The sequence below is a fragment of the Paramisgurnus dabryanus genome, chromosome 3 (genome assembly GCF_030506205.2).
Source record: "Paramisgurnus dabryanus chromosome 3, PD_genome_1.1, whole genome shotgun sequence".
NCBI classification, from domain to species: domain Eukaryota; kingdom Metazoa; phylum Chordata; class Actinopteri; order Cypriniformes; family Cobitidae; genus Paramisgurnus; species Paramisgurnus dabryanus.
Window position 1 is genome coordinate 51,275,454 of NC_133339.1, and position 23,189 is coordinate 51,298,642.

General features: G+C 39.7%; 1 protein-coding gene across 3 annotated transcripts in view; it reads left to right on the plus strand.

Moving 5' to 3' along the window:
• The window catches only part of cep112 (centrosomal protein 112), a 256,249-nt gene that overhangs the window by 145,602 nt on the left and 87,458 nt on the right, over positions 1 to 23,189 (plus strand). For 2 of the 3 annotated variants that reach the window (XM_073814085.1, XM_073814086.1), the window contains exons 18-20: positions 9,645 to 9,780; positions 15,054 to 15,161; positions 19,761 to 19,943. In XM_073814085.1, the coding sequence (XP_073670186.1) occupies positions 9,645 to 9,780; positions 15,054 to 15,161; positions 19,761 to 19,943 (427 nt within the window). The remainder of the gene's footprint in view (positions 1 to 9,644; positions 9,781 to 15,053; positions 15,162 to 19,760; positions 19,944 to 23,189) is intronic. The other variant, XM_073814087.1, reaches the window with a different exon arrangement.

Genomic DNA, 23,189 nt, shown 5'->3' on the forward strand with positions numbered 1-23,189 from the left:
TCACAGTAGATCCTTTGAAAGAAAAATAAGTATGTGTACAGTGTAACTGAAGGTCACATTTTTCCGAAGCTTTGTTTTTACGGTGCGCAATATATAACGTTCATGTTTCGTATGTAAAAACGCAGTATTTTTATTCAATTTACTTGATCTCTCTACCGCTGTTTTCACTGTTCTGAAAACATGCTGATGTCTTTCTTGTTCTATAAAGTCCCTCCTTCAAAAAATACGTAATTGTGTAGCTGGTTTAGTGTGTTGTGATTCGACAGCAGCTTAGCTTAGCCAGAGCCATTTGAGCTTAGCTGGCAACTGGTGTATTCCTGTGGGTGGAGGTTAGTAAAAAACTCTTATAATGTTGTGATGTATCCAGGAAGTAGAGGACTGTTGTCCAAAGCTAATTTTGTTAAAAAATATATATATCGCTTTGCATTACACTATATAATTCTGCAGGCATTATTTATGCTCTTACAGCAACCTAATGCTGGGTTTACACCAGCCGTGGTAGAGGCGGCAAGCGCGGGTGATTTAAATGTTAAGTCAATGCAAAGATGCGATTACACTCTGATTATTATCCCGCGACGCGGGAAACACGCTACATGGATGGCGCGTTCCGCGCGAATTGAGCGTTGCCGTGGGAAACGTGCGAGTTACAAAATCTGAACTTCGCGCCACGTTAACCAATCAGGACCTTGCTAAAGTAGTGACGTGATTACAGGAAGCGTGGACTCGCAGAAGCCCCTCCCATGACGCAAATTTCTTCGTGAATTTCTCGAATGACTAGAATTTCACGCGCAGCTTTTACGCAAGAATGAAGCAAGTGAACTCAAATGTTCAAGCGTCCAAATACGCGCGAATAACGCGTTTTTGCCGCCTCTACCGCGGCTGGTGTAAACGCATGGTTACACACCAACTAAAGTTTGAAAAAGGGGCTCACGTAAAACGATAAAACAAGAATCTATTAATGATTGAAAGGAAAACCAAAAATGTGTTGTATTGGAAATCCTGAATTTTTTTTTGATGTCCTACAGTGTCCTTTATTCCTGTTTGGAATAATAACAATCCCATAAGGTCAATATCTGCTCGTTGTAAGACATTTGCTTTATTTTCTTGTTTTTCTTATTTTTTTAGTTTTGAATGTATGTTCAATAATAGCTGTATTTGGTTGAAATTGTGGTTTCTCTGTTGACTTAAATATCACAATTTGCTACCACAAATGAAACATACATACAACCTGTTGGATAAACCGTTGATTTATTCCTTTTCCTACAGTCATAACTTGTTCTGCGTATGATACGAGCCCAGGTCCTCTGTGGCTTTTCTCCTGCGAGTGCCAAAGACTCAGACGTCTGACAGATCGAAAGCGGCCTGTATGAAAATGAATGGGTGTGTCTCTGTGACCAGAGCGTTTGAATTAGCATCATCTCCAGTGGTATTTACAGTGCAGGCTCCCCATCGAAGAGTCCTGCTCTCCACAACGGAGGCGTCCTGTGGTTAAGGAGGTTTGGAAAATTGACCCTCCTGTCTGACTTGTGGTGAGGCGGAAGCACTGTCACCCTTTCCTTAAGTCCCTTCCTTCTGCCTTTCCCCCAAAAATCCCCTTTAAGAGTGTAGGATAAGAAGGATTTCCTCTGGTTTGACGGCACATCTTTAATTTGAGTCTACCCGTTCTCCTCCGAGCACAAACCCCAGCCAAAGCCGTCGGCCTGTGTCGAGCTGCAGTTCCCCTTTTCCCGTCTTGTTTCTTTATTTGTCCTTCTTCCCTCTCATCTCACCCCTCTGTTGGTTGGTGATAGACGGTCTGCTGTTTCGGCTTGCACACCCTTGGTCGCCCTTTGTTGTGTACTTACAGCCAGGTGTCCACTACTGTAGAAAGAACAAATGCTTGATTCGTCATTCCTATCCAGAGAACTTTGTTTTAATCATTATTTGAATATTGGATTTCTTGACTTGAAAGGCTGTGTTGTGTTCTCCAGATGCGGCTGAATCTTTCAAAAATCACAACATCCAACGTGAATGGGTGGCTTTAAAGGTGTTTATTAGTACCAGACTGCTAAATTCTGACTATGATGTGAATTGCTTTGAATTATTTTTATTGTTTTACAGTAAAAATAAACCATCACAACTGCTAGTAATGACCAGGTCTTGACGTAGTTCGTACTTTGTTTGTTTTGCATATGATCTATGTTGCATAAAACATTTAATTGTTTATATTACTTGTTTACATATCAAGTGAGTGACAGAGATAACTCAAGGGCGCTGTGTGACGCTGTTTTCAGCTGACTCATGCCATGTCGCATTCAGTTCAGATGATCCACAGATTTAACACATTTGTCTTTGCGTGTTATTTTCTTTGTTCCAGCGCTACTTAATTAAGTAACTAACGTAATAAGTAAATAACGTCCATGTTGATAAGCCCTACAAATGGTCTTCTTATGTATATGATAAATAGCAAGACATTTACATACACTTACATTTATGTATTAGGTAGCTGATATCTGTTGGGATCGAACCCATAACCTTTTGCACCGCTAACACAATGCTCAAAGCCACATGAACAGATCAGGACCTCACACCAGCCTTAGTAGCACTAACTAACCCACCGACCAACTAACAAACTCTCTCCTCCTTTCAGTCATCATTCTGAAAATGTTCAGAGCGAGCTATTTTTGTGGCTTGTTCTTGTTTAGATGTCTGTTTTTCTTTCTCTGTGCTTTTTGTGTGCTGGTTGCTTCACATGAGAGATGAGCAGAAGGCTCTTTTGTGTGTGCTCTGCCCTAAAGGCATTCATGTTGCAAGACAGATTAATAATTACAGACTACACAACAGTCAGGGAGAAACAATTTCTAGATCTTTTGATGTCAAACATGAGAGAGACCAAAATTACACAGAAAAGAGGCCATGGAAGGAAGAAAACAGACGTCCCCAACTTTTTTGGTGTGTGTGTGTGTGTGTGTGTGTGTGTGTGTGTGTGTGCATTTATTTTGTTTTTAATGTCCTCCTATTGTCAATTCACTGTTGTCTGTGCATTTTACATGAGACTAAACTAAAAATGGATGAACTGATAAAGATTTGCATTGTGACACATAACGAGAACGGATTATAGAACTGTACCAAAGAAATGTTTTTCCTTTATTTGATCTGACAAGGACAAAAGCAGATGACCAAGCATGATTAGGGAGCAAATGTACTTTTATTATATGATTAGTAACCGAGATACAGTGTTTCTTTGACTCATGTTCTGCCTATCTGTTCATTTCATGGTCTAACGTTTAAATGTCTTGTTAAAATGATAAGAGTATTATTTTGATAGTAATAATAGTTGTATTTTGATAATAAATTATTATTTATATTAATTTATATATAGTTTATATTATGCACTTCATAATATTAACTCTTTTGTTGTCTTGTTTTTCACATGAAATTATGTTTTCTTCACAAATTATAATTAATAAAAAGAGGCCTAATTTCATTTGCCATCCTTTTCATTTTGCGTGGCTTTCTGCGTGTGCTAAATTTGTTAGAATAAACACTAATGGACCTACATTAACATTGGTTTGAAGGAGTGACACACAAGCACATGGTATTTAAAGTCAGGCTCTGTGTAGCATCTGTCTTGTGTCTGACAGCTCTGTTGTCGGAGATGAGTCTGAAATGCTGTTTTTTTGGTTTTTAAACCCTGCAATTGGCGCTGTTGTTAAATTGTAAAACACGTAATGTACATAAGCATCAGGCAAAATATGAAGCAGGGAGAATTTGATAATGTTCAGTGAGGAGATGAACACAGTGCATGATCCAGTGTATAACACATGTGCATGTACACTCCCCTAAAGGATTATTAGGAACACCATACTAAAAATGCGTTCACCTTCAGAACTGCCTTAATTCTACGTGGCATTGATTCAACAAGGTGCTGAAAGCATTCTTAAGAAATTTTGGCCCATATTGATAGGATAGCATCTTGCAGTTGATGGAGTTTTGTGGGATGCACATCCAGGGCACGAAGCTCCCGTTCCACCACATCCCAAAGATGCTCTTTTGGGTTAAGATCTGGTGACTGTGGAGGCCATTTTAGTACAGTGAACTCATTGTCATGTTCAAGAAACCAATTTGAAATGATTCGAGCTTTGTGACATGGTGCATTATCCTGCTGGAAGTAGCCATCAGAGGATGGGTACATGGTGGTCGTTGAGGGATGGACATGGTCAGAAACAATGCTCAGGTAGGCCGAGGCATTTAAACAATGCCCAGTTGGCACTAATGGGCCTAAAGTGCGCCAAAACAGTGGTGACAAGGCATGATGGATCCATGTATGTTCTCATTCTGTTTATGCCAAATTCTGACTCTAACATCTAAATGTCTCAACAGAAATCGACACTCATCAGACCAGGCAACATTTTTTCAGTCTTCAACTGTCTAATTTTGGTGAGCTCATGCAAATTGTAGCCTCTTTTTCCTATTTGTAGTGGAGAGGAGTGGTACCCGGTGGGGTCTTCTGCTGTTGTAGCCCATCCGCCTCAAGGTTGTGCGTGTTGTGGCTTCACAAATGCTTTGCTGCATACCTCGGTTGTAACGAGTGGTTATTTCAGTCAAAGTTGCTCTTCTATCAGCTTGAATCACTCGCCCATTCTTTTCTGACCTCTAGCATCTAAAAGGCATTTTCACCCACAGGACTGCCGCATACTGGATGTTTTTCCCTTTTCACACCATTCTTTGTAAACCCTAGAAATGGTTGTGTGTGAAAATCCCAGTAACTGAGCAGATTGTGAAATACTCAGACCGGCCCGTCTCGCACCAACAACCATGCCACGCTCAAAATTGCTTAAATCACCTTTCTTTCCAATTCTAACATTCAGTTTGGAGTTCAGGAGATTGTCTTTACCAGGACCACACCCCTAAATGCATTGAAGCAACTGCAATGTGATTGGTTGATTAGATAATTGCATTAATGAGAAATTGAACAGGTGTTCCTAATAATCTTTTAGGTGAGTGTATATACACAGTTTGACTAGGGTTGCAAAGGGGTACATTTCCGGTAACTTTCCATGGGAACCTAATTTCGGAAAAATGCCAAATTGGAAACTTAACTGGAATTTTGGGGAAATGTATGAACTATTTTATATACAAACATAAATAATCACTTTGTTTGTTTATAAGCAGACATGCATGGAGGGTATTACAAATTCTGAAGAATCCCGATACTTACACTAAAAATCCAAAAATCCTTCAGAAATGTAATATGAAAGATTTCTAAAGGTTTTTTTTTGATCAGACAATTGCAGACTTGATGATCCTAGTAGACTTCCTTCAAAAACATAAAAAATAGAAATCTGTCCAAACTTTTGGATGGTACAGTAATTCTGTATGATAACAGAAATCTGGCTAGCGGAATGTAGAAAAGTGCATCACAGCTTGAGCTAACTACATGATAGCTAGCCTCATAATTGTTCCTGGTAAATGGAGGGTAATCACCCCTTAACCCTCAAATGGTCCTCGTTTCTTGTTTACACTACTGGCCTTTGTGGTCTAATTGACCCCAAAATTGAAAGCATAATTGTTAGAAAACTATTTATTTATTATACATAGAATAATCGTTTGATTATTTAAGAAGAATAATATAGCGGCTAAGAATAAACCGTACAAGTGTGCATAGTAATAATGTAACGTATACAATAAAGTGCTAAGTTAAGCCAATGTTGGCTGACTCTCCCGGGGATAACCCCCCCAGGAGAAAAACCCTGTGCGAAAACTCCTAGGAGGAGAAAAACATTTACATTTACGTTTTGTCATTTAGCAGACGCTTTTGTCCAAAGCGACTTACAAGTGAGATAAACAATAGAAGCAATTATGGCAACACAAGAACAGCAATACATAAGTGCACTGGAAATAGTCTCATCAAGTCCAACACAATATACATAGCCAAGGGTTTGTTAGTATATATTTTTTTTTTTGATAAAGAGGAAGGTAAGTAGAGAAAGAGATCAAGAGAAAAGTAACTAAAGAAAGATAGTAAGTCTGTTTTTAGGAAGTTACATAATGGCGGAAGAAATGGGGTTTTAGCCGAGTGTTAAAGACAGCTACAGTGTCAGCAGATCGTATCACGACCGGCAGATCATTCCACAGTTGTGGAACAGTTCCTGAGAAGGTATGCGCTAGTGTTTTCTTCCCTTTTTGAGATGGCACCACAAGCCGTCGCTTGGTGGCAGAGCGCAGTGATCGAGAGGGTACATAAGGCTCTATAAGTAAGCGAAGGTAAGGGGGTGCTGACCCAGTGGTGCTTTTAAAGGCCAGGAGCAGAGCCTTAAATTTGATGTGAGCTGCTATAGGAAGGCAGTGTAACTTAACAAAGAGAGGAGTGACGTGCGCCCTCTTTGGTTCATTGAAGACCACTCTTGCAGCTGCATTCTGAATCATCTGTAGGGGTTTGGTCGGGCAGGCTGGAAGCCCTGCCAGTAGCGCATTGCAGTAGTCCAGAGCTTGGACCAGGACCTGCGTAGCATGCTCATCTAGGGAAGGTCTAATTTTCCTAATATTATAAAGGATGAATCTACAAGATCGAGCGGTGCTGGCAACATGCTCCGTGAAACTAAGCCGATCATCAATGACCACTCCAAGGTTTTTGGCCGTCCTGAAAGGTGTGATGGTCGAGGAACCTAGCTGAATGGAAAGGTTGTGCTGAATCTTTGGTTCAGATGATATGACAAGCAATTCTGTCTTCGCAAGGTTAAACTGGAGATTGTAATCCTTCATCCAGAGTGAGATGTCCCTCAGGCATGCCGAGAAGCGGGCAGAAACCGTGGGATCATCAGGGTGGAACGACAAGTGGAGTTGAGTGTCCTCTGCATAGCAGTGGTAGGAAAAGCCATGTTTTCGAATGACAGAGCCCAGGGATGTCATGTATATCGAAAAGAGCAGAGGTCCAAGCACAGAGCCTTGAGGCACCTCGGTATCAAGACGTTGGGGTTCAGAGACGTCACCTCTCCAGGAAACCGGAAATGACCTGTCTGAGAGGTATAACTTGGAGACTGCCCTTGCCTGCCTTAGGGCTTTAATGACTGAGAGTAGCGCAGTCTCAGTGGAGTGACCGCTTCTGAAACCAGACTCATTGCTATCTAGGAAGTTATTTTGTGTAAAGAAAGAGGAGAGCTGGATCAACATAACGCATTCAAGAGTTTCGGTGATGAAGGGAAGAAGAGAAACATATGTATCACTTGAGAGAGATACATATATATATATATATATATATATATATATATATATATATATATATATATATATATATATATATATATATATATATATATAAACACGATAGGGATATGAAACGGGTAAGCGGATTAAACTGGTTCAGTCGGTGGTCGTTTGTCGTGCATCGGCTGGGCATCACTTTGAAGGACAGCCAGTAGATCAGTGTTGTGATGACCTTCACAGCAGCAGGAACTGGGTCTGTTTGTCTCATTGTCCTCGGGGTCGATGTAATGCAAGTGTCATACAGTATTGTGGTTTAAGCCAGCTCGGTTCCAGACAGGCTAACTATTGCGGCATAAGCATATTACCCAGATGAGTTATGTGAATGCTTTGTTGTGCACAAACTAACTATTGTGGGATAGGTATATTTACTTGACATTTTATCTGAATGCTTTGTTAAAGAAGAATGTCTTAAGTTTAGACTCAAAGTGTTTGTACTTTTTTACCCATTTACCACAAAATTCCTCAACTACACCATTAGCTTGCCTGAAAAATATCAAATTTTTATGAAAAAATCACATAAATTGTAAATTGTAATCTAAATTTGATTTAAATTGTTTTTAGATTCATTTCAATCAGCAGATGCCCACGGAGACCCATTCGTTTTACTGGCAACTGCTCACATCAGTACTTTAGTGATACATTAGAAAGGACTTTAAAAATAAATATTATTTCAAATGTAGAATTTTTTTGTAGTTTTTGATGCATTTTGAAATGTCTGTTTTTACAAAATGGCCGCAAATTTGACTGAATGTAAGTGTCGTGTGGGAAAGAGTGGAGAGATTGGTTGTGTGTGCGTGAGAGAGTGTACGTAAGAAGGAGAGAGAGAGATTGTGTTTGTGTGAGTGTACATGTGTGTGCATTAGGTCACACCCCTTTATATCTTTTTTCTGCATTTGTGACTGATTTTATTTGCCAAATTCCATACAAATGCTCTTTGTAGCAGTCATACCTGTGTGTGTTTTTGTGTGTGTTTGTATGTGTTTGTGTGAGCATGTGTTTTTTTTTCATTGCATTTGTGCACAAGTACCAGGCCTTAATTTCTGTGTCAAAATTTTCAGATTTATGCTGGATTTATTGATATTAATGACTTTTTGTGCATTTACCATTAATTTTCAATTGGGGGCATATTGACCGCAAATTTGCTTTTTGAAGGGCTAACAAATGTGTTATTTGCAGCTTAATTGAATAAATGGCAATAGAGATGGTATTTGGATCGGTATCGATAGATACTCAAGGTTGTGGTATTGACATTGGTATTACACATGAAAAAGTGGTATCGGCCCAGCCCTAAATTTTATATCGCTGAAATGAAGGGAAACCTTTTTTTTTTTTAAATACTGTATTTTCCGGGCTATAAGTCGCACTTTTTTCATATTTTAGTGGGTCTTGGATCTTGAAGACAGGTGCGATACGTCAAAATTATTTCATATGAAACAAGAGAAACCATTACCGTCTACAGCCGCGAGAGTCCGCTATATGGTGCTCCTGTATTTATGTAATTTAATGGATTCAGTGATGTGGAATGACTATTTTGACCTTGATTTGGCTTGTCATGTTAATTTAACCTATTTAGATTCCCAGATATGTTCTGTATGCTAAATTACTGGGTAAATAACATATTCAGCCTGCTGTTCTGTGCTATTGTTAAATTGAATAACTTGCCTTTCCAGATTAAATGTCTGTTCTTCGGCTTGGATTTTGTGAAATCATGTTATAAATATACGCAACATATACAGTGCAACTTATATTTGTTTTCCTCTTCAAAACACATTTTTGACTGATGCGACTTATACTCCGGAGCGACTTACAGTCCGGATAATACGGTAATGAAATGTCGTTTGGTGTCATATAGACCCCAAGGACCAATTGAGGGTTAATTGATATATGGGGGATTTTTTTTGGTGGAAGGAAGAGCCACTTTAGACACTGTTTTAATTATCTCACCTAAATGTTTTCTCAGTCAGTGTATTTGTCTTTACAGTGGTATAAATTTGTTGCACACCATCTTACACAAAGCACAATGATGTTTGAAACAAATGTATGTAATTTACCTGGATCCTTGCAAAGTTGGACATTTTGACATTATTTGTGTGCAGGATTCAAGAAATGATCTGTGCATGTTATGGAAGAATGCAAATACATGCAGGGGGTGTGGCCTCAATGTGCTGTGTGCATGTGACTCAGGAATGTGCAGGGTAGAAATTCAACTGAAATCGCATTAAATCTGGTTGTTTTAAACAAAATTGTGCTGTAAGATTTAAGTTCTATATTATAGCAAAATAGCAATTTTTTATTCCCATTAATTCCTGTTAATTCACATATATTCCCATGGAAAGATCCAGCCTTGAAAATTACCAGAATCTTGCAACCCTAAGTTTGACCCAGTTTTTATGTCACAGGGATAAAGAAGAGCAGCTGGTCCGTCTTCGGGGCAGTCAGAGACAGCAGGCCCAGCAGACTGAGTCCGCTCTGGAGAACTTTAAGAGACAGGTGGAACTCAGTGCACAAAAGACCTACGCTGATATGAAACAACAGGTGAGTCATGAGGTGAACCAGTCACCATTATCTTTGTGTAAATAATACTATGCAGATCTGTGTTAATCTATGAGTAGGTCTCTTTGAATATTTGTCCTATTGAAGATCCATTTACGGTTGATAACCATAGAGCAACAGTGATTGACTCTACGCACATCGCCATCTGAATGCACTGTAGTTTTGATTAAAGCATTCCAATGTTTTGGGGAGGTTGAGCTCCTGATCAGTGTAGTCCCATGTGGAAGACGGTTGGTCAAATAAAAAATAAAAAAATATTTACATACATAGTTAACTGGTGTCTGTCATAAAGCATTTTGATTTTGATTAAAGTGCCAGTCAGATGCAATTTCTAACTTCCTGATATTGTTAAGGAGTCCCCAACAACAGGTTTAAATACATGCAAGTAGAAATAGAAATGTAATCTTACCCCATTTCTAAGAGATTCCCAAACGATTCGTGTGAAGCCATTCAACGACTCCGTCTGCTTAAACCCCACCTTTCAGTAGTCTACTCTGCTCTGATTGGTCAACTGACACAGTCTCCACACAGTCCAACAATAGTGCAACATACATTGACCTAGTGCTAACATGACTTGTTGAGAAGTCTTTAGCGACATTAATACACATCATTCATCATTAATCCAAGCAATAAAATCGACGACAGACACTAACACTTTTACACTCATTTAAGCAAGTATGTAAGCCAACCGGGCCACAGCTAAAGAGTAGTTTAACTGCACCACGCGTTAGCTGCTTGCTAGCACAACTTTCTATCAAGATATTAAGAGTTTAAACACCGACATCAACATCATTCATCATTAGTCCAAGTTATAAAAATGAAGACAGACACTAACATTTTTACACTCATTTAAACAAGTATGTATGCTAAGTGGGCCATAGCAAATCTGTAAACAGTAGTTTTAACTGCAACATGTTTTGCTAACGCCGCTTACTGATAAGACATTACAGTAACCTAGACACTCGGGGGAAAATATACACATAATGTAATAATCATACTTACAGGTTGTGGTTAGGAGACGCATGTTGTTCCAAATAAAGTGGGTACTGAAGCATCTTTCATTGCCAAACGTTTAGGTAATCCCTCCTTGAAAAAGTAATTTTAACCACTGATTCTTCACATCTTCATCCTTTGGAAGTGAAAACAACACAAACTTGCCTTCGCAGCTGAAAACACAGTGTCTTCCCAACATGATGTTTTCACACTAACTAGCTGAAGTGTCTGTGGGCAGGTCAGAGTTTTCGTTTCTCCCGGGCAAGACTGTAGGCCGAGATTATTTTTCAAAGTGTTTGTATCTACGTAGATGGAGACAGCTTACTTTTGAACTATATGACAACTCGTTTCAGCGATTCAGAGTCAACTCCCTACTCTAGAAGCCAATAACTTTATAAATCATACAGTTTTTTGTTTAACTACTTTGCACATTGTTTACATTGATGGACAGCTACATGACACACTGCAATACAGGTCATTTTCTATTTTTGGATCTGTCTTGCACTTTAATAATCGTGCTTTTTGTGAATTGCAATTTCATGGAACTAACTTTGTGCTTATAAATGCTCCGAGGGACTTTCAAACTCTCGACGTCCCCAAATCTCTCCGTGAAGATGAGTTGAGGATGAATTAAATGTGTGGATTATTTCAAAGAGTCCAGACATTGAGTTGTCATCATGGTGTCTGAATCATAAATCACATCTGCCTATTAGTCGTTCTCACAGGATATCACTGCGTTCTCACATATGGCTACAAGACAAAAATATATCTAAATCAGTTGTGTTTTAGATATCAGTCTTAAATCTTATTACATGTTTCACATTAAGTTATGGTGCTCGAAAGGTGATGCAGGTTTGATACTGATTTAATTTCCTCTTAACATTACCTTAATTTTTCCTGTTAGCTTGGGTTAAAGGTCGTTTGACAGTGCAGCGTTAGAATTAGTCACATTGTAGCAGATGAACAGGTCTCAGCGTTTGTCATAGAGGAGTTACTCATGCCAACACATAAGCTGATCGTATGCGCATTTGCCGTTTCCATTATAACAGCTCCGTTCTGCCCCCTTTGCCAGCTCACAACATAAAAACACAATGCAGAAGACCGCCGCCACATCCTGCACACAGATGGCACCACCCGGATTCACTGCCACAGCTGCATGCAATGTGTGTGGAACCAAATATTCAGACTGCTGTTACCTAGCTCTTCAAAGACTCTTATTTTGATTGATGCACAAACGCGCTTCATTCTATTCAAAGTCCATTGCAAGCAAAATAGACTTAACTTTTTATCAATGCATATTATTCTGCAAAAATTAAAGGAACGTGGCCCTAATATCTATGACAGTGGTTCTTAAACTGAAGCTACAATCGGTCAAAGTTCCTATATTATTGTAACTGAAAAGCAACGTAAAATGCTGTGATGATCCTCTGCTAGATACTGCACATCTGCAAAACAAACACTAGACTTGCACAGCTTGCACATTTATCCTCGGCCTAGGACACCTGCAGAACCGGCAGTAGTTTCGCCATTTTCTTCCTTACAGTGCATGTATTATGCTATCATAATAAATGACCTTTAATGCAGCGTGTCCTGTGGTTGTAAGTAAATGTAAACAGTTTGAAAAGTTGCAAAGCAGAAAATAAAACACAACTCTAGTTATCAAAAGGCTTTCAAAAGAAAGAGTCGACTCAGAGTCGCTGGAACGAGTCGTCCAGTGTTCCAATCCCTTTTCCATAAAGTTTCTATGTCACACCTGGCAGGGTGTACTACGTCTTTGCGTAGTCTCTACCGTGAATACACAACATGTGTATAACGTCGAGAAGTCACTGTGCACTTTCTATGCGCTGTATGACAAGTATGAAGCAGAGGATCTTAATAAGGTATTACGATCATTTTATGCATCTGTGCAAAGTTTCGCGGAAGGATAAACATGTTAATTTAAAACAAATATGCCAATAAAATGTTTCAAATTCATATTCATGATTCATATTTTTTTCTTATGTGACAAGAAGCCGTGTAATAAGCGGGATAATGTAGAGGCAGCCGGTAGTTATCGGGAAATAAGCCCCTTCAGTGTGATACAAGACCCTCTGCTTCGCGTCGGGTCCTGATCACACTGTCGGGGCTTATTTCCCGATAACTACCGGCTGCCTCTACATTATCCCTTACTTATTGGAAGACTTTGCAAATAATCCATTCTGCCGGGAGCGCGTTTTCAAAGATCGCGCCGATGATGATGGTTATGCGGCTGTCAAACTTGTGTCATTGTCTGTCCTCCTACAGTTGCACTGATTTCACGTCAGTGTGCTGTGACGCGGTTTTTTATTTTTATTTTTTTGGCTGATAATTTAATGTCAAACCACTTTTTTATTTCTAGAAGTGTTCTCATACCCAATGGAATTAAACTCACTGGTAACATGTTCCCATGCAGATTTGTTTTCTTTTGTTAGTCATTCCTCCCATACTAAGTGAACCAAACAGATGTGTTATTAACCTCATCCACCAGTAACTCAATTTCTGTGTCTGTAAAGTTCCTCTTTTACGCTCTCTTTGCCATTATTGCGATGAGGGGGAAAAGCACAACCACTTGACTTATAACGGGAGGTGTTGTTACCATATATGGTTCATCAGAGGCGTTTCGGAATGCAAATGACCATGAACGTGCACGAGCATGGTGCTTAAAAACACATGGGATTTATCATCAAGGATTACTTACTGATGTGCGTACGAACCACGTGCACACGTTTGATAAATCCCGATTTTTTTGTACTTAGGCACATTCTAAATTTTATTCGTAGGTACAAATATAGAGCATTTTCTACGCAATGTTGATAAATGAGGCCCCTGGTCTTTGAAGGACATACTGTGATGATCACGTCTGGACCGGACACATTCAACCGCATGTGCCTCTGTGCGTAAAGAAAGCTGCTCACTTTAGCGCCTTTTTGCGGTTACATACGTCTACACCGCAGACATGTTGCTTCAGACAAGCACGTGCAGGTCGCGGTGTCTGTTTGCGTCATCACAACATTTCAGCCGTATTAAAAAGTTTTTAGCCGGTGATAAAAGTCTTACGGACGAAAACCGAAAATGCTCTTTTGGGCCATTTTCGGCCGAAAATTTTCGGTGTCCAAATATTCGTGCGTCCCTAGTTAAATTCATCTACAATAGTACAACAGTCACTTTTGGGAAAGTGTTTTTTGACCTTGCATGCTTGTAAATCTGTTGTTGGGGACTACAAAAAGCAAATATTAACCTTTCCAGTAGCAAAATACATGCACTATATATAATACATTATCTTCCCAAGTGGGAAATATTCCCCGTCTGACTTTGCTTTCTGAATGGTCAACGTGATGTAAAGTTTTACAGGTAGTTTTAAACAGGACTGCATAAAGTCATATTTGCACAATGTGGGCAGTGTGTGTAGTGGTGGTGAGAGGATCCACATGATCTCACTGAACCCAAAGCTGAGACACTGCTGCCCACATCCTGCTCTGATTCACCTTTCTCTTCCTCTTTTTCCACCCTATGTCTCTAACGATTTTCTTTTGTCCAAGATTCTGCCCACATCAAAGTGTCCAGAACTTGTTTCCTGCCACCTCATCCTCCTCCCTCTCTCTGTCCATTTGCATTTATCTATTTCTAGCTGCACTGATAAATAGGGAAGTTCTTGCAGGCTGGAGTTACTCATGATGGATGTATTTGATGTTTAGCCGTAAACAAGACAGAAGTATTGTGCATGATACTTAAAGATTGTGTTCACACTACGTCGTACATACTTTCTCTGTTAGTTTAAAGCCTCATTGGCAGGCTCTCGGCATGATTGCTGTTCCAAACAGCCTCAGAAAATTAATGTCCTCACTATTTCATGTATAAATCTAATAAAAGTGCTGGATGGAGGCAAGGACAATATAGATTGTAAATATATTTCAATATTATTTGTATCACGTACAGTATGTAAACACATCGCGTTTTTGCCATGCTGGTAGAGATGACTCCAGACAGCTGTGATGTAATGGCAATATTTTATAAGCGTTCGTAAACACCTTTCTGTATGTTTACATCTGTCATTATTGTACCAGGCATCACGCGTACATATGTGCTTGACTTTAGTTGTTCATTTATACAGCTGTGACTGTAATCTGCTGTATGAACCAAACATTTCCAGACTCATACCTGTTAGTAAATGCAGTTTTCAATCCTAAATATTGACAGGGTGAATGCAGTCGAAGAGTTAAAGACTTTTTGTTTTCTGTTTTCAGATGGAGATAGTGGAGGCAGATCTGATTCGCTCTAAATCACTACGAGAGAAACAGTCCAGAGAATTCAGCCACCAGTTTGAGGAACTTCAGAAAAGACACGAGCAACAGGTCAACATCTCTTTAGGGTTGTCCACGATTAAAGATTTACATATTCGAATCAGAATTGTCGAATCTTGCTTAAAGTCTGTAATTCCACTACTTTTAGCAGTAACGAGCAGGTAACAAATTATTTTTTTAAATCAAGTAATACAATTACAATTACTGAAATTTAAATGAGTTTGTTACTTGCGTTACTCTATTTTGTAAAAAATAACACTTGCAGACAAGACATTTCTAATCTAACGTCGCAGGACCGTGGTAGGCGGTGCAATGAATCATTAAACTTCATCATGGCTGACAGTGCATATAGAATGAACATGAACGGGACAACATACGGGACAACATACCTTTGTTTAAAAATTGTGCGCAAGTCATAATCCATCCGGTTTGTAAATTATCTTTGCCAAGCAATCTCAGCAAGACATCAACTTGCATTTGTAGTCCACAAAAGCAAAAAATCTGAGAAATGTTAATATATTCTTAGATCCACGTACTCCGTTTTCTGATTAAATATCAAACAATATATTACCAAACAGCGCACTACCAGCCGCAAGCTTCACAAGCTGTGTCCCAATTCAAGGGCTGCGACCTGCTAAGCAACCTTAAAAGGTGAGCACTCGGTCTTTCAAGGTGGAAGCCTCAGAAGTCCGCGAAGAGCACTGAAATGAGACCGAGTACCCATAATTTGTGTTACCTGCTGCACGCGAACACCGCACCTGTCAGCGGACACAGCGGAGACGTTTCTGACTTATTAAAATAAATATGGAATCAAAAAATGATAATTTCTTTTAGAAAATATGACACATTGACACAATTGTCTCCAAATTCTTTAAGAGACAGTACACAATTTTGACACCTACCTTACCAAAATAAACAGTGCAACGACCCTTTCAGACCCTTTGCCTCCCGCAGCTGTTTGCGTCTCGTGGTAAAGCAATAAAGGTACCGATGTTAATTTGGGTTTTTGCTCTTTGCTGATCCAGGCGGTTTTTGCCATTGTTGTTTTAAAAATAAATTGTTTTGCGGTTCATGCGCAGGTTGTCAATTCAGCAGGAAAGTTTGCCATTCTCCCTCTGTTTACAGGCGGGAGGTGAGCTCACGTGAACGTGCTGATGACGTATGGTGTCTGCGTGAACAGGTTGCACAATGGCATACTGTATGCAAAACACGCTCATTCGGCCCAAGTTCAATGATTTGTGGAACTTTTTTTGTTGAAGGTTTTTCTTGGAAGGCATTTTGTGAAACTTAATAAAATAAAAGGCTGGTGGGGAATGAGTTAAGAGTGAATTACTGATTTATCAGGAATTTGATTGATTATTTAGAATGGCTTTTATAAACTTTATTTATAATATATATTTTTTAAAGATAAGCTTTATAGTCATGTTATTTGCTGTAAAGGCTGAGTTATTTAGTCTTGGGTTTATTGGTCAACTGGTCAGTACGATTCTAAAAGTGGCCATGTACACTCACCTAAAGGATTATTAGGAACACCATACTAATACTGTGTTTGACCCCCTTTCGCCTTCAGAACTGCCATAATTCTACGTGGCATTGATTCAACAAGGTGCTGAAATCATTCTTTAGAAATGTTGGCCCATATTGATAAGATAGCATCTTGCAGTTGATGGAGATTTGTGGCATGAACATCCAGGGCACGAAGCTCCCATTCCACCACATCCCAAAGATGCTCTATTGGGTTAAGATCTGGTGACTGTGGAGGCCATTTTAGTACAGTGAACTCATTGTCATGTTCAAGAAACCAATTTGAAATGATTCGAGCTTTGTGACATGGTGCATTATCCTGCTGGAAGTAGCCATCAGAGGATGAGTACATGGTGGTCATAAAGGGATGGACATGGTCAGAAATAATGCTCAGGTAGGCTGTGAAATGTAAAAGATGCCCAATTGGCACTAAGGGGCCTAAAGTGTGCCAAGAAAACATCCTCCACACCATTACACCACCACCACCAGCATGCACAGTGGTAACAAGGCATGATGAATCCATGTTTTCCTTCTGTTCATTCCAAATTCTGACCCTACAGAGACTCATCAGACCAGGCAACAATTTTGGTGAACTCGTGCAAATTGTAGCCTCTTTTTCCTATTTGTAGTGGAGATGAGTGGTACCCAATGGGGTCTTCTGCTGTTGTAGCCCATCCACCTCAAGGTTGTGCGTGTTGTGGCTTCACAAATGCTTTGCTGCATACATCGGTTGTAACGAGTGGTTATTTCAGTCAAAGTTGCTCTTCTATCAGCTTGAATCAGTCGGCCCATTCTCCTCTGACCTCTAGCATCAACAAGGCATTATCGCCCACAGGACTGCCGCATACTGGATGTTTTTCCCTTTTCACACCATTCTTTGTAAACCCTAGAAATGGTTGTGCGTGAAAATCCCAGTAACTGAGCAGATTGTGAAATACTCAGACCGGCCCGTCTGGCACCAACAACCATGCCACACTCAAAATTGCTTAAATCACCTTTCTTTCTCATTCTGACATTCAGTTTGGAGTTCAGGAGATTGTCTTGACCAGGACCACACCCCTAAATGCATTGAAGTAACTTCCATGTGATTGGTTGATTAGATAATTGCATTAATGAGAAATTGAACAGGTGTTTCTAATAATCCTTTAGGTGAGTGTATACTAGTCAACATTTGAAGTGGATCAAAACCTTTTGTAAAAGTTGTCTTCAAATTTCTAACAATACCCTTTCTTGTCTTGAGGCAACTTTGATTAGTGTTGACTAGTGTATATATAACAGGCTGTTTTTTTACTTCCTCAACATTCCGACATCCAACTGGCTCTGTGTGTCAACACTGAGTTCTGTCTGAGATGACAGTATGGAGAAAAACAAGGAGGTTTGGGAGTCTTACAGCTATCATAGCCTTTTGCTTTTTTACTCTTAACATGCTCTTTCTCCACACACAAGATAAGATGGTTCTTGGAATAATACCTTTCTCCACACTTCTTCAAACAGAGCTCTTACTGAGTGCCGCCAAGCTTCTCTCCTCTCCAAGACCGCAGTGTTTCCCCGGGGGGTGCTCTTCATTCACCCACCGCCACATGACATCAGCACCGGTACTGTAGGAGGGGGTGCTAATCTCTTCTCACTGACAGCAGCCATTCAGCACTGCCGCTTTAAGAGCACGGCACCCAGCAGTCCATTCAGTGACGTTACAATGTTTTCAATCTCTCCCCCACCCTTCGCTTTTCCACTGTCATATCAGCATATTATTATTTCGGCATGGATTTTCACAGTCCCGCGCCAAAAGAATTATCTCTGAATGTTAAAAGTCACAGCGATACTGCTTGTCCGACAACTTCTGTGGGATGGGCTTTACCCATCACAGCGAGCTCTAGACTGGCGTTTAAACTAAAGGTAATCACTGATTACGACTGTCCGTCTGTCCTGACGTGTTTGTTGACGTTTGGATTGTAGTGTTTAGCAAACATTCGTAAATTGATGTGGCTGAGTTAGCTTAATAATGATATATTATGACAAAATCTGTGCTGTTTGTTTGAGGCCGGTGATCCATGCGTCCTTTTGCACTGCCTGATCAATTCACTTTCAGTTTCACAGATCTCTGCTTGCATTCGATCTAGTCCTCTACTAATCACTAAAGCTTGAGCATAACTTCTTACCACATTCCACAAAATCCTCAAATCGAAAGCCTTGTGCCATGGTGCTGTTTGAAACGTCTTTTGTGGCCTTGTGCCTGATTGGCCGTGGATATCGGGCACAAATCCCATTCATCACCTGCGCTCAATAGCACCAGAGCAGCCTCTAGTTGGCAGGCCAGGTAGGGTGCCGAGCCGCACAATGTGGGAGGATTAGCTTAAGAACTGCGAGGATCAGTTCTTTAGTGGGGAGAAGGGAACCGGCCCAGCCAAGGTCACCATCTCCCAACTGGAGGAAAGTGGGAACGGACCCTGGGAACGGTTTGGGCTGCTTCTCATGGCCAGACTCAGCTTACCACACAGCAGGTGTGCGACGTCGAGATAATGCTAGTGTTTGCTTTTGTGTTCTTTCAGCGTTTCCTCATCCTCATGCTTTCATTGCTGTGCACATCATCTGAATAAGAGGTAGCAGGGATGCTGCTTGTTTGAATTTCTTATTTTTCTTTGACTGTGAAACTTCAGATATTGAGAAGAATTCCAAATAAAAATCTGTGATGATACAGGATGCTCTATATTCAATAGACCTATGTCTTTTCCTTTTTGGAATGTCAAGGATTTCTGGGTAAATTTTCCACAGTTTGTATTTCGTTCATTTCTTGTTCCCTCGTCTTAAAGTCAAATGGTGATAGTGGCCGTAATTGTAGGACAGTCTTTTCATATTGACATCAGCGGCACATTAGACAAACAGACTTCCTGTGCCATTTACTGTTCAATGAGTCACACTTCTTTTAGAATGGATGAAAGACTAGTTTGTCTTAATTTTTGCAAAAAAGGCATCATAACAAACTGTGAGGTCATAGTGATGCAAAACTTAGGCTCCTTGTGTTGTGAGACAAACTTTGAACTTTTCCCTTCACTGAGCCATGCACAAGTTGTCATGACGACAGGGATGTTCCACTGATGAAGTCTTGCCTTCCTGTTGTCCAATCAGATCGTGGAACTGAAACTGCAGCATGAACAGGAGCGAACGCACCAACTCCAGACGCACAATGCCGAAAAGGACAGCCTGGTCCAGGATCACCAGCGGGAAATCGACAGTCTGGAGAAGCAGGCGAGGGCCGCCATGGTCCAGCAGGAAGCACAGACCCAAGAATGGAGTAAGCGCAATGCTCAGGTAGGGCTTCCTTCTTATCCGCTGCTTTCTTTCACCATTTTGTTTTGGTGTTATAAGAATGCTACCAGTTAATTTTCCACTTTTTTATGTGCATTTTGTTTCATTATCTTGATTTCCATTGCCCTGCAACAGAGAACATCGCTCTAAAGGTTTCAATAAAATTGTTAACATGCTTTTTCGCGAAACTGTTATGTTTTAGGCACAATGTAGAAAAACACCCAACAGCGCAAACTTTTCATTTTTTAATGCAATGTTTCGCTGCAGGATTCAGTTGAAAAAGCACAAATAACCAAGCGGCTGCCACCACAGGTTGTCAGAAAGAGGTGATACAATTCTCAGCCCAATGTCACTGTGGCCTTTCATTACACACCACAGGGTGCATTCTTCTTTTCTATGTCTGTTTATATTGGGTTTAGTAGCTTTTATGTGTTGCCAGTGCTATTTGATGTTTTCCTGACTATGGTATAGGTAGCGCTTGTTTTTTTTCCTGATATTTCAAAAAGCTGCAACAGGCATGTGTCATTTAGATGGCATTAAATAGCTCAGTTTTGGTTATCAACGGGTTTCTGGTGCGCCAAGCGTTCCTTTCGCTGCATCCCTGTCCAGACCGGTTATCGTGAGATCCCTGTGGGAAGCCATGTGATGGACTAGCCCCCAGCTGTGGATGCACTGGACATTTCAAACCCCAGGATATTAGTAAATTGTCAGCATGTCTGGCCCTTGTTTCTTGAGATCTAGAAACGAAACAGAAAAATAAAACTCAGAAACTCAGTTTGCATCTACATTTGATTGGTTTGATTTTAGAAAAGTAATGAAAACCAAAACTATGGTTGGATTTATTTTTACATTTATATTTTACATTAAGAATACATAAGAATGTCAGCCAGTGTTAATTGGTCACATCTCACAATCAAGTGCCTTCTTTCATTGGTCGGCCATGTTCTTCACATATTGAGCAGTTAGTCCTTTCTCATGTGAGCTGGTATCATGCAGTTTTTGTCAACAGGGCATTTTTTATTGAACAGCAGCTGTCTTAAAAAACTGCTTAAATGCTGTTATGATCTATATTGGTTCATCACAGTTCAGCAAAGAGTTTTGAAAAAGTGATGCCTTTAAATGCTGTACTTCTTTTTCTATGTTTTGATTTGCAGCACTGATTCCTACATCAGATTTTGCAAGATAAAATATCATTGATATCAGGCATAGGAATAAAGTATCAGAATGATAAGACCAGAATCTAACGAATCTAAAAGCTTGTTTATTTATAAACAACTGCAAAAATGTAAGTGAATATGGCCAGTCACAAAATAAAAAACACACTGCAGGGCTCGAGACTATCTTTTTTCACTGGTTGCACTAGTGCGCCTAACTTTTTTTCTTAGGTGCACCAAAACAAAAGTTAGGTGCACCCAAATTTTTGACCTCATCGCATTTACAAGCAACCAACCCTGTTAACCCACACGAGGACACTGGCATCCTAAAGAGTTCTTTATTTACATTAATTCAAAGTTACTGTTAGTTTAAATGTACTTAACTCAAAAAAACTAGACGCCATTAAAAAGCATTAAGACTTAAGATTCAGTTTGACCTTTATTTTATTCAGAAAATCCTACAGTGACAGTAGTGTCTTCATTTTTGTCAGGAGTTATGAATTTGTATTTAATTTTTAAGTATGACCCTCAGTTGCTGTCATTGATAAAAATCCTCCTGCATGGTTGTCATGAAAGCACTCAACAACTCAATGTTCATTTGGGGCTTTTTTATTCAAAGTGTGCATATTTGTTGAAATAATTATTCCATTTTAAATATTTACACTCACATTTCTGCAGGGATGGGTAATATTTAATCCACATTTATTCCATACACGGCAATGGCTACAGCCCTTCACACTCTGTTTGTCTGTTTTATTCATACGTGAATCTAGAGGGCGCTCGTGACAGACAGTCTCATTATGACAACTTAATGAAGAAGACGTAGTGTCACGCGTAGATCGCCTCAATAACAGGCAAATTAAGATGTTGTGATGTTTTAGTCGCACTTTCGAGCCCTGCACTGTTTCAGTAGTTTAGGCAAATGTGAACATTATGTAAGGGATAATGTAGAGGCAGCCGGTAGTTATTGGGAAATAAGCCCCGACAATGTGATCAGGACCCGACTCGAAGCGGAGGGTCTTGTATCACACTGAAGGGGCTTATTTCCCGATAACTACTGGCTGCCTCTACATTATCCCGCTTATTACACGGCTACTTGTCACATAAAAAAAAACTGGACATGAATATGAATTTGAAACATTTTATTGGCATATTTGTTTTATATTAACATTTTTATCCTTCCGCGAAACTTTGCACAGATGCATAAAATGATCGTAATACCTTATTAAGATCCTCTGCTTCATACTTGTCTGTCTCCATTTTTTCTCTTTTAGCCAGTCTTTGAGAAGTTTTAATGCCCATTCTGTATTTTTTTGTGTGTTGGCTTCGTAGCTGTCATGCTCTATTTTGTCAAGTTCAGTCTCAGTAAGCTCTCTGTGTCTTGTCGTGGTTGTCAAGTGTTTGTCACAAGATGGCGCCAAACAGACAGTAATCTTTATTGATCTTTATTGGCGCGGAGCGATTTTACTCGTGCAAGTAGTCCGGCTATGCGTTATTATTTTGGAGCGGTTATTATTTGAAAAGAACGAACCTGCAAATGTCTCAACTGACCAATCAGAATCAAGCATTCCAGAGAGCCGTGTAATAAAAAAGTTTAAGGGTCCAGTAATATGTAATGGTGGACTTTTGTGTTTATACTTTATATCTGTCATCTTAAAGCCTATCTATATTTTAATGTGATCTTATGAATGGGAAAAGGAAACATTACGCAGTTTTCCCAACAAAAATAATGATGACTCAACTTGCACTAGTGGGTGTGTCCAGTTTTGTACAATAAATTGCTTTCTTCCCCTAAAATTACTTGCCCTTAGACCAGTGATTAAACAAACAATTATTTATTGATGTAACTAAAGGTTGTTGGCTTCAAACGTTATGAACACATGGATATGTTCGGTCCCTGACAGGAAACAGACCAAATGAACTACGTTGATATGAGAAAACATTGCATCAGTGTAGTGAATGATTTAAAAATAAGTCTGCAAGCATAACAGAAATTATGTGCTGTTCACATTAAACACATTACTGTACCAGTACATCCATGATGGGTGTCAAAGTCCTGTGAGTTGACTCCAGAGATGTCCTTTAAACACGGGAT